At 41.8% G+C, this 14217-nt stretch overlaps 1 protein-coding gene across 1 annotated transcript; it reads right to left on the reverse strand.

The window, feature by feature from the left end:
• Window positions 1-754: 754 nt before the first annotated feature.
• On the reverse strand, window positions 755-13831 carry LITAFD (LITAF domain containing). The gene is made up of 5 exons (XM_030002436.2): window positions 13639-13831; window positions 5334-5452; window positions 3076-3141; window positions 1765-1924; window positions 755-1293 (listed from the first exon to the last, which is right to left on the reverse strand). Exons 2-5 carry the CDS (start codon window positions 5437-5439, stop codon window positions 1185-1187), a joined length of 441 nt encoding a protein of 146 aa, XP_029858296.1. The 5' UTR covers window positions 5440-5452; window positions 13639-13831; the 3' UTR covers window positions 755-1184.
• Between the last annotated feature and the right edge of the window lie 386 nt (window positions 13832-14217).

The following is a 14217-nucleotide window of genomic DNA, read 5'->3' on the forward strand; positions in this document are numbered from 1 at the left end:
GGGGTGCGGGGAGCCGGCAAACCTCTCCTGCGGCAAATAGGCCTGGCCTCGGGAAGATCTCCAGGAGTCCGGAGTCGCTATTGGTAAATAGCTGTTCAGGGGAGCGCTCTTCCTTTCGTGGCTTAAATTGACCAAATAGCTAAAACACAGAGCTAGAGCAAACTTAATGCCAGGCTAAGTAGGAAGTTTTAAAGGTTTTTTAACTACCTGGTATCTACAGAAGCTTCAGAGCATGGGCAGGGTCCCTCAGTCATAACGAAATGCAACGGTAGGGGAGCAGCCCGAGCGCTGCGTCATGCACCCCGGTTGCCTATGGTAATTATGGTACTAACGTGAAAACAAATGTGATCTTAAAACATTGAAATACAGCGTTTTCTTCTCTTTATCGTTCCAGCCAGCAAAAACAGCAGCAGTCGCTGCTGCTGTCAGTGTTGAGCAGGGTCTGCGCACCTTCTGGGGAGATAATTACGGAGACTTGATTTTACAAGATAAGTGATTTTGGATGAGAACCGTGAAAGTTCTCTGTAAAGCGTAAAGCCTAGTAAGTCCTTGTCTGGGAGATGACACACTGTAGTGGAAAGGAAACAGTGCAGACAGGAGATGTTTTGCCAGTATTGTTAACGATAACAGGTTTATTTTCTTGCCTCATATATAACATAGTAAAGATAGTCTCATAACTTAGCATTTCGTATAAATAATCAGCCACGCTGTACCGCCCACAGCCCTGCAGGGGTGGATCCCATAGGAAGAAGAACAGAGAGAAATGAAATCCCGACCAGTCAGTTCCAGTGCATAGAAGGTAAGTGCTTCTGTAAAACGTCCATGTCCAAACCTCTCGGTTACTGGTGGGTTGAAAATTCCAGAAGAGTCTGTGTCCCAGCTGGGTTGGAGATTTGAGAGGAGTAGTAGTAGCGCTGAAGTACTCACTAGCTGGTCACTTCACAGCTCAGAATGATGATTCGAATAGAGCATAAATTCAAGTGACACTGTAAATTAGTCTTCAAGGCTTTTTGTATTAAAGTCAGTCCAACCATGTGATGGTAAACTCCAGATGGATTCACCAGCAAGGGAGCTGCAGAACCTAAGCCTACTCATATATGTTTCTTAGCAGTAGTTTTATGTGTAGAATCTTAAGCTATTAGGAAACAGAGATTTGACATCATCTGGTTGCGTAAACTTTGTCTCTATAGTCTTTTGTATCTATAAATATGAAATTGGCAGCATGGGCAGTAATGGTCTGCGTCCTTGAAGATCCTCACGAAGAAAGGTACGAAGCAGCATCCAAAACAGCACCTACAGCCAGAGATGGACACACGTGGAATGGTTTACTGACTTTTCTTTCTGCTAGCTACATCTGTGCTTTTTCTCTGCCTTATTCTGTCTGCCTTTTCACTGCATCAATCCACTTCTTTCCCAAGTCTCTTAATGTTTAAAGTATCTTCCAAAAAATTAATCGTCTTCACTGCTAACATCTTATGCATTAGTCTGATTCTGAGCCTGATTCTGAATTACAGGAGGGAATTGGACAATCTCGTACTAATTTTTGTTTGTCTTATAAAAAGTAATAACATACTTGGTTAAAATTTAGCAAGTTTGCATCTCCTGTAGCCATGATGACTGCATCTAGAATGGGCAGAATGACTTCTTATCAAGTAAAGAAGGGCAAACTGTCTATATAAGCACTAGCTAGAACTTTTTATTTTTTAATGATTCTTTTTTAACCTTCTGCTATGAAGAATCTTCAAAGTATACATGAAAGCTTACCCAACCATACACAAGCTGGTGCACAGAAGGTAAGACAGTCTGCCCAGTCTGTAGGTGACCTGTGTGGTGATGTGCTGGCGGCAGGAAGGGCATATTGTGGATGTTGGTTTGCTTGAGAAGATTCCTGCTACGATGATTGGAGGCTGAGACACCAAGTAAACTGAGTTCAAGACGAAATGAGAAGCAGCAAAATTAGAAGCACAGGAAATATTTTACAAGTTGTAAAGTCCTAATTGGAGAATGTGGGTTCTTAATGTGGCTGATCTAGAGGCGCCTATGTTACTATTATTGATTTCAAGTATATTCATAAGAACCACTGTACTGCTTGTTCTGTGTATCCCAATATGTTGCTTCTACCAGCAGCCAGTATTTACTTGGATAAGCACATATACAGGGAATTGCCTGTGGGATAATCCCCCATAGTCAGGCAGTCTCCACCACCCCCTAGCAGATGTACTCTGACATTGAGAATTTATCTTCTGATATTTAAAATAATATGAAAATGCATGTTCTTGCTGAAGAAGATATTTGAAGTATATAGAGGAGCTTTCTGGATCAACTTTTCAGTAGTTACAAGAAATTAATCAAAATAGTCATTCTAACATACAATTGTCATCAGTCAGATGCTGGTGCTGTCCCCAGTTAGTAAGTCTGTAGCTTCCCTCGTGTTTTTTCAGTCTGGACCTGACTCTGTCGTACTCCTTGAGGGACACACCCCTCGTAGGTACATGAAGGGTATTTTTTCAGAAGTGTTTTCAGTGAAAAATACAATTTTAAGCACCCTAGAATAGGTTTAGGGTACATTCACACTGTAGCCTGAAGCAAAACTTCAGGAGTGGGAAGGTGTTGTTTGATAGATAGATAAGATATAGCATATCTGAGTTTAATTGCCTGCTGGTCTTAGGGATTTTTAAAAATGTGTGTCTCCGATCCTGTAAGAGATGTTATCTGACTGTTCTTTGAAGCCTTTCCTCAGTGTCTCCTTTGAGCTCTCCGCTTCCATAAAGGTGACTAGAACAGGAGCAACGAAATAAACTGGACTTAAAATGATTTGTTCTGAAAGTCCTAGCTCCTAGTTGGTTTTAAGAAAAAACGGGTGCTTCTGTAGATCGGCTAATGCTGTAAAAACAAGTCTGAGTCTCTCATCTTTGTTTATCTTCCAACATTTCTAGGGAAATTTTCCAGTGTCTTAGATTGCGGTTGGGTGACAAAACTCTGTCTTCTCTGTTGATTTTAAAACTAAAAACATTTCACTTTTGTTAGCATGTAGAACCACAAACATTGTCAGAAACACAGTCCCCTGGCACTTACCTGGTTGCTCAAGGGTGGCTGTTTCTCGACAGGAGTAAGGTGGGGGAGAAGGATACTCATAACCCCCTATGCAAAGAAGACAGAGCAAAACATAAAAATGCATACAGCTTATGCCTCCTGGAAGCCCTATTTGGAGTCTGACAAGAAGCTGCATGGGGAGGTGCCTTGCAGGGGAGGCCTGACATGGCTCAGTGAAGTAAAGGACAGGTGAAAAATGCTACTGAATTGATTACTGCATTTTTAAAACCAAAAGAGCCCGCAGTGACTAGCTAGTCTCACTTTCTATATAACATAAACCGAGAAACCAAATCGTTTTTTCAACACAAAGGCAGTAACTGCAGCTATTCCAGCATAACATTGGAATAATACTTGGTCTTAAATTAAGGACTTCATTGATAAAGAATCCACAGTACCTCTAACTAGTGATTACTACCCTTACTATTAGTATTTAGAGCCTTTTTTCTCGTTTGAATTTTATCTGACCTCAGCTTCCAGCCAAGTAATTTCATCATCCCCTTTGTTCTAGAAAAAAGTTAAAACAACTTTTCCCTTTTGTTGTGGAGAAGGGAAGCTGGTGACTAAGACACCTCATGCTTTTTTAGTTCTTATACTAATCTTACAAATTAAGAATGTAATCAGCCTACCTGAGCATGAAATAAATGAATGTATAAAAAAATACATTCATTAATACATTCAAAATAAATTCATGTATAAAACTTTACAGCCAGCTAGCATGGATGTGGTATCAAACTACAAGACTGGTCTGCAGCAGGAGGACAGTCCCTACAAGAAGTCAAGCCTGCACAGTGTCAGAGAAGCCCTCACCCCCAAGCAGAGCAGCCCTGACATGGGAGTCCAGCTTGCACTGTTGAGCCTTTCAGAAACAATGTGAGTCCAACCAGGGAATAAGCCCACAGGGATACAGAATGGGATACAAAACTGGAATATTCCAGAGTGAGACAAAATACAATAGCAAAGTTGAAAAAATGTTAGCAATGTTTCCTAGAATGGCTTGCCAGAAGTGGCAGAGATTTGCAATGGCATTTGGGTTTAATGGTGGCGATGGGGTGTTTAGGTTTTGGGTTTGGTTTTTTTTTTGGAGGAGGAGGTGATATTAGTGGAAAAACAAATTTGTAAAAAATTAAAATGTAAAGAAATTCCTTCCGATCTAGAAGAGGAATGTGCTTAGTATGCGTGAGTTATCACTTGATGTGTTTTTGTGAAGGACCCGCTTCCTGCGCAAGGACAAGACACTGCAACTCGGTGTTAGATGTGTTGAGTGTCTATCCCTTGGTTGAGTAGCTCACAGGTGAAACTTTTTCTCCCCAACTTCTTGCAAGCTCTTCTGAGTTTAGAAAGAGGCCAGAGAGGGCTTTGAAGACAAAAATATTTAGAGAGAGCTCATCAGAGTAAAATGCTCTAAAAATGAGTCAAGTTTAGAGGCCCAGTACTGATGCATTGAGCCTTACTGGTCACCTTCTGACCTCCCAGTCTGATGTTTTGCTCCAGTCCTGTCTGTTGAATAGCAATTTCCTCAATAGCAGGAAGGTAACAAAGGTAAAATCACTGATACCTCGGTTTGTCTTTCAATGAGCGTGGGCTTGAACAGGCAGAAGACAAAGGAGTGTTGTGAGATACATGTGTAGGTGTGAGAGCAATGCCTAGTTTCAGAGGGAAAAGCCAACCCAGCAGAGCAGCAGCTGTCAGTGCCCGCTTCCAGTCATTGAGCTGAATTGTCAGCACTTCAGACAGCAATGGGGAGGGGTCTTTTGTCCCTATAGAACCTGGCTGCAGAACTGATTCATCTAGGGAGGGCAGCTCTGGACAGCAGGAGCGTTTGGGATAAGGCCAGTCCTCTGGAAAACTAGATTACAATATAAGCAAGACATAGCCCGTCCATGTACAAAGTTTGCTGGCTGAACGTTTTCTTGTTAGGAATATGAAATTATAGTAGAGATACAACTGCAATTCCTTTTCCAATAAAGCATGTGTTGTTTGAAAAATTATTAACTAAACCAACAAAAATATTTTTTGTCATTTTAAGTGATGTTTCTGTTAGGAGATCCTACCACCTTGCCTATCCCAACCCTGGGTTTTATAAGCCCTGGCACAGGTGCTTTCTAAACCCATCAGGTCCTGGCAAAGCTGCGCCCCTTATGAGCTGGCTCAGTTACACTCTGGAAACCAACTATCAATGTTTGCCACACAACCACCAAGAGGGTGCTCTTTCTAAAACCCTCCTGGTGAAGCCTGCTTACCTTCTTGGCTGCAGTACCCTGGTGCAGAGGGTTCTTGCATGTAGGGTTCATGGTGCGGTTCGTACATAATCATAGGAATTTCCACATGTGCCTTCTCACTAGGCATCTCTGCAGTTCACCTGCCAAAAGTAGTGCAAAATAAAATCTGCCGTAAGTGACTTTCAGTGCCCTGTATTTGTCAATGCCTGATTCTGTAATTCCTAGTTCTCACACTCAGATTTTACTTAAAGGAAAATTAGCAGTTCTCATATTCTGGCTGTTTTTTATAGACTGAAGTGCAGTCAGTTCCTATTAAACTTCATGATGAGGAAGATGGGAAGGAAGAGCAGAAAATACCATCTTTACATATTTCTTTGTGCTGGAAAGCTAAAAATGTTCCCCCAGAAAACACAGTATTCAAAGTGTGTAAACTCGTGACTGAGAGTGTCACCTTTGCAGAAAAGTTAACCTAATTTTTTCTATGGATTGTCAAAATAATCAAGGAGGGGAAGAGCACACTTTGGAGCACCTGTGAAAAACCTTCATGTGTCATTAAGTCAGAGCCTGCAACAGTGCAACCAGTGGCAATTCGGATCTGTCTTTCGTCGGGTTGTTGTGCAACCTTATCATCATCATTACTGTGACTGGTTTTGTACTGTGAAACTATTGTCTCATCACTAGTGTGACAGGCTTTTGTTGGACAAGATCATTATTATTAAATATGACTGCGCTGCCTAAGGCTCTGAACAAGATCAGACCACAAAATACTTGTGTTTTGCAGGTGTTAGCAGGAACTGGTCCTTGCAATAATGGAGAGTGGGAGGAAGAGGACACAGCTGGAGATGTGTGTTTGTATTATTGTAAATGGAATGGTGTTAATTATTCCTAGCTGTCTCTTGAACCAGTATTAACTGGTTGATTTCCTACTAATGTTAACTGTAGCAGTCTTTTGCAGAAGTAAGTTACAGCCTTTTGCGCAGGTCAGCAAGGAAGGGCAGTTTTGGGGGGAAGAAGGAGCAAAGATGTTTGTGGGAAGCTGCTGCATGAGTCTGATGCAGGTTTACTGGCTGCTCATGTGACTCCACATAGCTCCTTGCAGTCCAGCTAAATGTCCTGTGTTGCTGCGCAGACGCTTCCCTGGTTTGCATCAGGACTGTGCCCATCTCACCTGCTCACTGGTGATGCAAAAGTGAGGGGTTTTATTGTTACGAGACACTTGGATAAGCTAATAGAGACTGAGAAATGTAACATTTGGCAAGTCGGCACAAGCTGCCTGAATATGTGAAGTCAAACTGGAGTGGGATAGAAATTGCTGAACAAGGCAAGATGGTCTCAAGAGGTCTGTTTTCAAGGTGTGTTGGATGGCAATATGTATGGGGGAGGCCAAAAAAGGGGGGATTAGTAGTGCTGAGATAAAGCATCAGCCCTTTTAGGGAGGAAGAAAAGGAGGAATTTGAAAATATCACTAGGGAAGAAGTGATGTAATTTTCACAAATCTGGATGAATGGGAAGTGATACAGAAAGTGGTAGCAGAATGAATAATAAAAGGAATAGGTAGGATGGTGTGGAGAAAAAAATCAGAAATACATGTTAAGGCCAAAGATGCTGGAGAAAATTGCTAATATATGCATTGGAGAGGAGGGATGGGGAAAGGTGCATCTCGGTATGCTTGTTATAAAGAAGCTAAAACAGGTGATTAGGAATGTCAGAGGTATTAATAGGCCATTGTTGAAACTTTGTAAAGATCCCACTGAGAAGAAAAAAGAAAAGCTGAGGATCAAGAGGACTTGGGTAAGATGAAGCTATGAGAGCCAAGGGAGAGTAATGATCTACAGCGAAGACAGTGTGTCAATAGTAACTGTGGGCTCAGGAGTGTGATGATAGACAATATTGCGTTAGCCAGTGCTGACCAAGGGCTGTTTCCTTGGGACAAGGATAAGTGGGCAAAATTATAGGGAGTCTCTTCAAGTTTTCAGCTTATTACTATCTTATCTATGGTACTTAAACACCATACACTAGATACTGGGTGGTGTCAGTTGGGGTGACGTTTCTTCTGAATTCATCTCTCTCACTGTTAAATAGGAAAAAGAGGAAAGGGCTTTTGAATTTCATCCAGTGACTATAGGCCCAGGGAAAAGGCCTGTTATGAGGCACAGAGTAGGAGGGAATAATAATGGTTGACACAGTGACAGCGTTGCAAGTTAACAGCTCAATGCAAGCAAACACTGACTAATGCTTGCTCCACCCAGTGAGGTATTAGTATAATATCACTAGTTAAATGTATAGGACAAGAGATGGAGAAGTGAATCAGCAGCAGAGCCAGGAATAGTGTGGAAGTCCCACTGGATGCCAGGTTTGTGGTTGATCTCCTAGAGCTGTCAAGCAGAGAAGCTGTGGGCCATAGGCTGTTGATAAAGTTGGTGCCCTGAATTTGCTCATTTTCAGTGTCTTGTTATGTGCTTCTAATAGTGCTGCTAGTAGCTCTGTGTGTTCTGATGGAGGACCTGCCCCAGAGCAGATGAGCTGGGAGAACTGGATGGGCAGCTGGGCCTCAGCTTCTGCACAAGCTTCTTCAGCCTACCTAGGAGAAAGTACCAGGGGGTTAGACACCTGCGCCTGAATGCTGCAAGTTCAGAAGTCCAGGAAAGGTATTCTCTAGGGTGTTTTTTGCAATGCAGTAGACCCTTTCATTTGGCATAAGTGGTTACTCTCAGTTCTTGGTTGCAGCCATGCCTGTGATGCCTGAGAGCTATTTGGGGCTGTGACCCCCAAACCTGTAAGTGTTATTGCCATAGATTAGAGCTAGAGACTTTCCTCTCCTCTCTCAGATGTGATCATCTGCTGGAGACTTTCCTCTCCTCTCTCAGATGTGATCATCTGCTGGAGAGGAAGGTATGGGAGAGAACAGACAGTGTTAGTAGCCATACAGGAAGAAGTTGTAAGGAGAAATATCAGGCAGCAGTTCCTGAAGAATAGGAAAACGTCCTATAAACTCCCTTCCAGAAACCAGTAACATTTAGGAGGCCCGCGCTTAATAGCTAGGGAGGTGATGTAAGTTGTCTTCTTTGCAGTCACACTGAGCAGAGTTCTCTGCAAGGGCAGAGCAGACCCTTGTGCACTCCTGAAGTGGGGGCTTGGTTTATCTGAAGCACTCAAGATTGACTCAAGCAACTGCAAACTGCTTGATTTGCAGGCAGAAATGTATAGTCCTGGGGACACTGAAACAAGTCTGCGCCTTCCCTCCTCTGAAGTCTCAGTCTCTTCTACATATGGGTATAATCAGTTTGCACTGGAAAACAAAGTTCACTTTAAGTCCTGTGGAAATTAGTATTTAAAAAAAAAAAAAAAGCTAATCACACCCTGAGGCATACACACAAAGAGCCAATTCAGGGAAAGGAAGGTGGAAATGACAAAGCCTTTATGTTCCAGGAAGGACATATCCTAGGGGAGAATGGGCAATGGCAGTTTCCATCATCTTCCTCTGGATTTTCTCCAGGCACTTGTGTTCTGGTGTGAAGAGCAGTCACCATGCAGCCAAGCAAAGCTGCTGAACTGGAAAATTCCACGGCAGGGCCCCGCTTTCTGGCTCTCACCCGCAACTCTGCACGTTCCTTCCCAAACGTCCCTGACAGCTAAATAATCCCACAGATGAGAATAGTTCAGCGTGTACCTGCAAAGAGGCACAGGCAGTGTCATTTGTGTTTTGTAAAGGGGAATCTGAGACACATGGAGGACAATCTTTTCAGGAGTCCTGACAGAGTTGTCATTTGGCCTCCCATGTATGGTTCAAATAGTTGACTTTCCTCCTTTTGGGTGCTGCATGTTTGCAGTGATGGGCAGAGAGACAGTCCCGTCTATGCAAATCATTTTTCACCTTTCAGAAATACTTTTTCCAGGCTGATTTCAAGTTCATTGGAAGTATGCTTTTCCCACAAACACTTCTTCAAAGGTGATGTTATGGTATTTGAAATGGAAGCATTCATGAGCCTGGAGAATCCTGTGGGATTTGTGTCTGTTTTGACCTACATACAGCTCAGCAGAACACAAACTGGGGGCTACTTGACAGTCATTTCAGAAATCTCATTACCTGAGTGCTCATGCATCTTTGGTTTAGTCTTATGAGCCTGTGCCAATGAAGTATTTACGATTTCATTTGAAAATTGAAGTTCATTGCAGTACTAATTCTTCTCCATTCAGATTCAAAAATTATAGTCTGAAAAGGAGAGGAGGCAGATGGGATTTGGCAGGGGCACGTGTATCAGAGTCCAGGTAACATTTCCCTTACCTCAGTATTCTGTTCTGTTGTGGTTCTTCCTAAGAAGTAGATTGAGCTAGTTAAAAAAATGATGTGGTACTTCTGTGAAAGCTGATGAAGGTTTACAATTTTTTTTTTTTTTTTTAATTTAACTGAGGCTCGTTTTAGCAAGAACATTAATTGTTGGTCTCGTACTGCAGACTCCAAGTGAAGTTTATAAAAAGTTTTCAAAAGTGCTTGGCACTGGCCTATCTCTATTCCAGTTGAAGCAGTGGAGCTGCTCCCAGGACCCAGACATGGATGTAACAGCACAAAATACCTAGCAGTTCTGGGAGTGGAGAAGATGTAGGGACAGCTTGGATATGTGAGAGAGGGACTAAAGTTGCAAAGGGCTGTCTCTGTGCCCTGTCTGTACTACAGCTGGCAATAAGGGCTGGATCAGTATCATGTCATTTGGCAGGAGGTTATCATATTTGGCTATCACATCATGTACCAGGATGGCATCCAGAATCTTAGGCAGGAGAGGAAGCAGTGACTTTGTAAGAAAAGTGTTTAATCTCCATTCCAGCTCCAGCTGATGTCAGTGTGGGATTTGCCATTGACTTTAGCAAGAGTGGGTTCAGAGACAGAAAAAAGGGAACATGGAATTTGGGAGGAAACATTAAGTGAATAAGATATTTGAAGAAGATAAGGTAATGCATTCAGAAGTTTTGTATTTTGCAAGATTAATGTTAAAACGTTATAGTACGTGATCTTCAGATTCCATGGACACGTGGAGGTATAGCAGTTTTCACCAGTGATCTGTTGGCTTGTAGGATACTAGTCCAAAGGCTTTCAGTTTGCTGTAATGCATTCTTGTTCTCCTGTCATCACTAGTTTAATGTTTTCTTGGGCATTTAGCCCTTCCAGCTGTGTTTATGAGACAGTTTCAATTTCTGCTATTTTAAAGAGTGACCATAAAATGCCGTTGCTGGCGTGCAATTGCATCTGTAGCTTGAACAATATCGAGTGCCTCTGTTTTACTTTATTGAAGCAGTTAATTCTAGTTTTCAGCTAGCAATGAAATACTGAATTCCTCAGTGGAGAGATCTTTTTTCCCTTAAGCCCTGAGTTCGTCGTTTATGGTAAGATTCACAATGTGCTGAGGCTTTTCAGATGTTCAGGAAGGAATAGTTCCAGCTCTATTACAGATAAACAAAGAGTTGGGGAGCAGCATTCAGGTATTTGTTTATTCTGATTCTTGAAATAGAAGCTAAAAGAGATGACTGCTGGCAGCAAATTAGAAGTTGGACATTAAAAAGTATTCAGGATGTCTGAAGTAGACAACCTTTTCAGTGACATGAGGGATGCTCTGCCAATTCCCTGTTCTTTACTCCTGAATTTCATTTTTAATCCTACAGTTATTCTGGTTTTTAAGCCTGTATCAGGCTACCAGCTTCCCTTCCCAAATGGAGAGGTTGTAGCTATGGGGGATTCAACTGAATATGAACTGTATTTCTTGTTGCCAACTCTCCACCTGGTTCCCTTGGCTTGTCTGTTGACTGCGTTAACTCACTAGCCAATATGTAAGGTCACTGCTTGAAGTGGTCAGTGGAAGAAGTTGGTTGTTCATCTGTTGAAGTAATCAGGATGTTTTTGTCATTGAGCCAGGAAGCTGGGCAGAACCCAGAAAGTCACTGTGCAGATACCGCTTCTCCTCTCATGTGGAAAGGGAGATATTTATGTGTAATCGAAGTCCCCATGGCTTACATGGAAGTTTAGAGTAAAATGAGCGTAACCATTGTTCACAAAATCAGGAGGAAGCATATACTGAAGAGTAAAATGTTGGTGAAGTAAGCTCCACTGAGAAAGAAAGACCTCTTTGCTTTTTCCATTTTGGAAAAAACCTTTTCTCCTTCATGGTATTGTAAATGGTGACACAGATGAAAAGAGATTTGGAAGGTTTGGGGGTTTTGTTTTGTTTTGTTTTGTTTTGTTTTGTTTTGTTTTAAAAGTGCAACCCAGTGTTCGTTTGCTGTGATGTGTGCCCAGAGGGCTGGTCGCCTGGTTACTGGGCTTGTGCAGGCAGCTGCAGCACTTCTGCATGCAGATCAACAGCCTGGCTCTGCTTATGTGGACTCACAAGGCTGCTGGATAGGCAGGGTCTCACTGGATTTTCCAGTCCTGTCCCAGGTCAGACGTTCATGTTAGGTTATTCCTTAATGAAGGGAGCTCCAGTCTATAATTTAGTACATTTACTGCTCCTGTTGCTCTCACCTTTAAAGCTGTTCAAAATACTGTAAACTTTCACAAACCTTCTAGCCTAAAATTATTCATGGTAGTTTATTCCTGTTTGTTATTGTGGCAGCATCATGCTTTTATAGAAAAACCTTTTTCTCTCGAGACAGCCCAGAGAACATTCCTGTCTCTCTACAGCCTTTCCTTCATAGGGCTAAGCAAGCTTTTGAGTCCTTCTTGTTTCTGTACAGTGAATTCCTCCTTCTTGGCCATGAGTGGCCAATGAGCTCTGTCCTCAGCCTATATAATGGTATGGATGTCATCTTGTATTTAATGGAAATGCTGTCTTTAGAATAATCCAGTAGCACTTTTCCACAGCCACATCGTGCTAATGGTTTGTATTTATGCTGTCATTAACCAGCAGTAGGTCTTTCTCCTCCAGTGTCATTTTGTACTAATGAACTCCCAGCTTGTAGCTGAAATTTCTGAAGTAATTTTCTAAATGCACTGCTTTGTAGCATTATGATACATATGAATTCTGTCACAGCAGTTCTCTATGTTTTCTCATTCTGTGTAATAGATTTTCTGCTTCCATAATTTGTTTCTTCATTCATACATTTTATTAGCCACTCCTATATTTCTGTCAAGATTATTAATTAAAATACTGAATAAGATCCATCACTGGTTTCTGTCTTAACCTTTGATGCAAACCAGATGTATTTCTTAAATCTTGTTCCTTAATTTACTGTTCAAGGTATAATCCCTTGCTTCCTTCAGATGACCAACTTCACTCACATTTCAAGGGCCCTTATTCTGAAGGATGAGCACAACTGGGCCCTGGGATTGCATTAGAACTTGTCCTTCCCTAATTACCATTCCAAAAATAGAGTACTAACCACTAAAAGGAAGCATTGTCCAGTGGTTTGTGCATTAACCTGGACTGGGGGTGGAAAAAAAGATGGGCTCAGTTCCTGTTCTGCAACGGGGACGATGAGCAAATTAATTAGTCTTGGTTTTGCTTAGCTCTGTTGTATACAGAAACACTGTATTGGGGAGACACTGCAACCATTCTGCATTTGGCCATGCTCGTCTTAAAACTTGAGCAAACAACAAAAGATAGGAAATACTGAGTTTAGATTCAGCCTTTGTCCTCTATTGACACAATTTTGTCTTTCACGTTCCCTTCTGGCTGTTGGAATTGAGGGCAGCCTTACACAGTTGTTTCCAGCACTTCATCATTACCTTAAAGTTTAATGTTTGCCATCTTTTAATTTAATTCTTCTAGGGATTAACATTCCCTTACTGACAGCATTGAATCATGGGTAGCCAGCATTTCATGTATACCTATGTAAAAATAATGTCCATAACTTGTCCTTCAATTGAAAACTGATAGAACAGCTCAAGTAATGTGTCACATAGCATCTGGACTTGGTTTAGCAACTCTTACAAAGTTATTATGAATAAACATTCATTTGAAGAAAGCAGGTGTGTGCCCTGCTTTTATGTGTGAGCTAAGCCCTTTCCTCTGGTGCATTAGTTTGACTTTCCATTCTTATTACTGTTCTCATCTTCACCTCATCAGAAAGCTCATTTTCCTCGTTTCCATCTCTGATCTGTTCTAGGCGAAAGTTAAAATTTCCTGAGAAGAATCTTTGCCTCCAGATTTTAGGAACATGAGAGAGAGTTTGCAGATTTTGAAAGCTCGACAACTTAATCATAGAGTTAACATTTACAACAGTGAGCCAGAGCTGTCATGCTCCTTGAGCTCACTGTCTTTTTTAGTCCTTGCCACCTCCCTTTCTTTTCCTAAGGAGTAAACATAGTATTGATCCCAAGTAATTTGAAAGCTCTTACCTTTAGGTAGCTCTGGCAAATATGGGGAGCAAAAACACTTCAAAAGTTGATCACTTCATCCATGTCTTTGCAATGCGGCTGTGTCTAGGAAATAAAGCAGCACACATGATCAGTGACATGACCTGCCGTCATGCCTCAGTAGCGTATCCAGTTGAAGATGTGAACGAGTCGGGTTGGTAGACAGTGTATAATTACCTCAGTTCGCCAGCCGTCCCAGCCTACCGCTCACACCTGCTCTGCAGCAAAAGGAATGTTGTGTGACAGGCTTACACCAGAGTTTTTTCATGGATAGTTTTCTAATATCCCAGAAATTTTACTTCATGCTAACCTGAAAGCTAGATGAAGACAATTAGAAGCAGCATGGGAATAACGTGAGGACAATGGAGAGAAAAGTGTATATCTTAACCTATTGTGCTTCTGTACAAACCATCACAGAGAATGATGAAAAAACTAGGTACAGTTGTGTATGGGGCTCTGATATTTTGCTATCAAAGTCAATGATCACTTTAGCTTCCTGACAGATTAAGCATTTGTGCTTAGATCAGGAAAGATACCTGTGCAGGTTGGTAACCATTGACA

Source organism: Aquila chrysaetos, chromosome 25 (assembly GCF_900496995.4).
Source record: "Aquila chrysaetos chrysaetos chromosome 25, bAquChr1.4, whole genome shotgun sequence".
Classification (NCBI taxonomy): Eukaryota; Metazoa; Chordata; class Aves; order Accipitriformes; family Accipitridae; genus Aquila; species Aquila chrysaetos.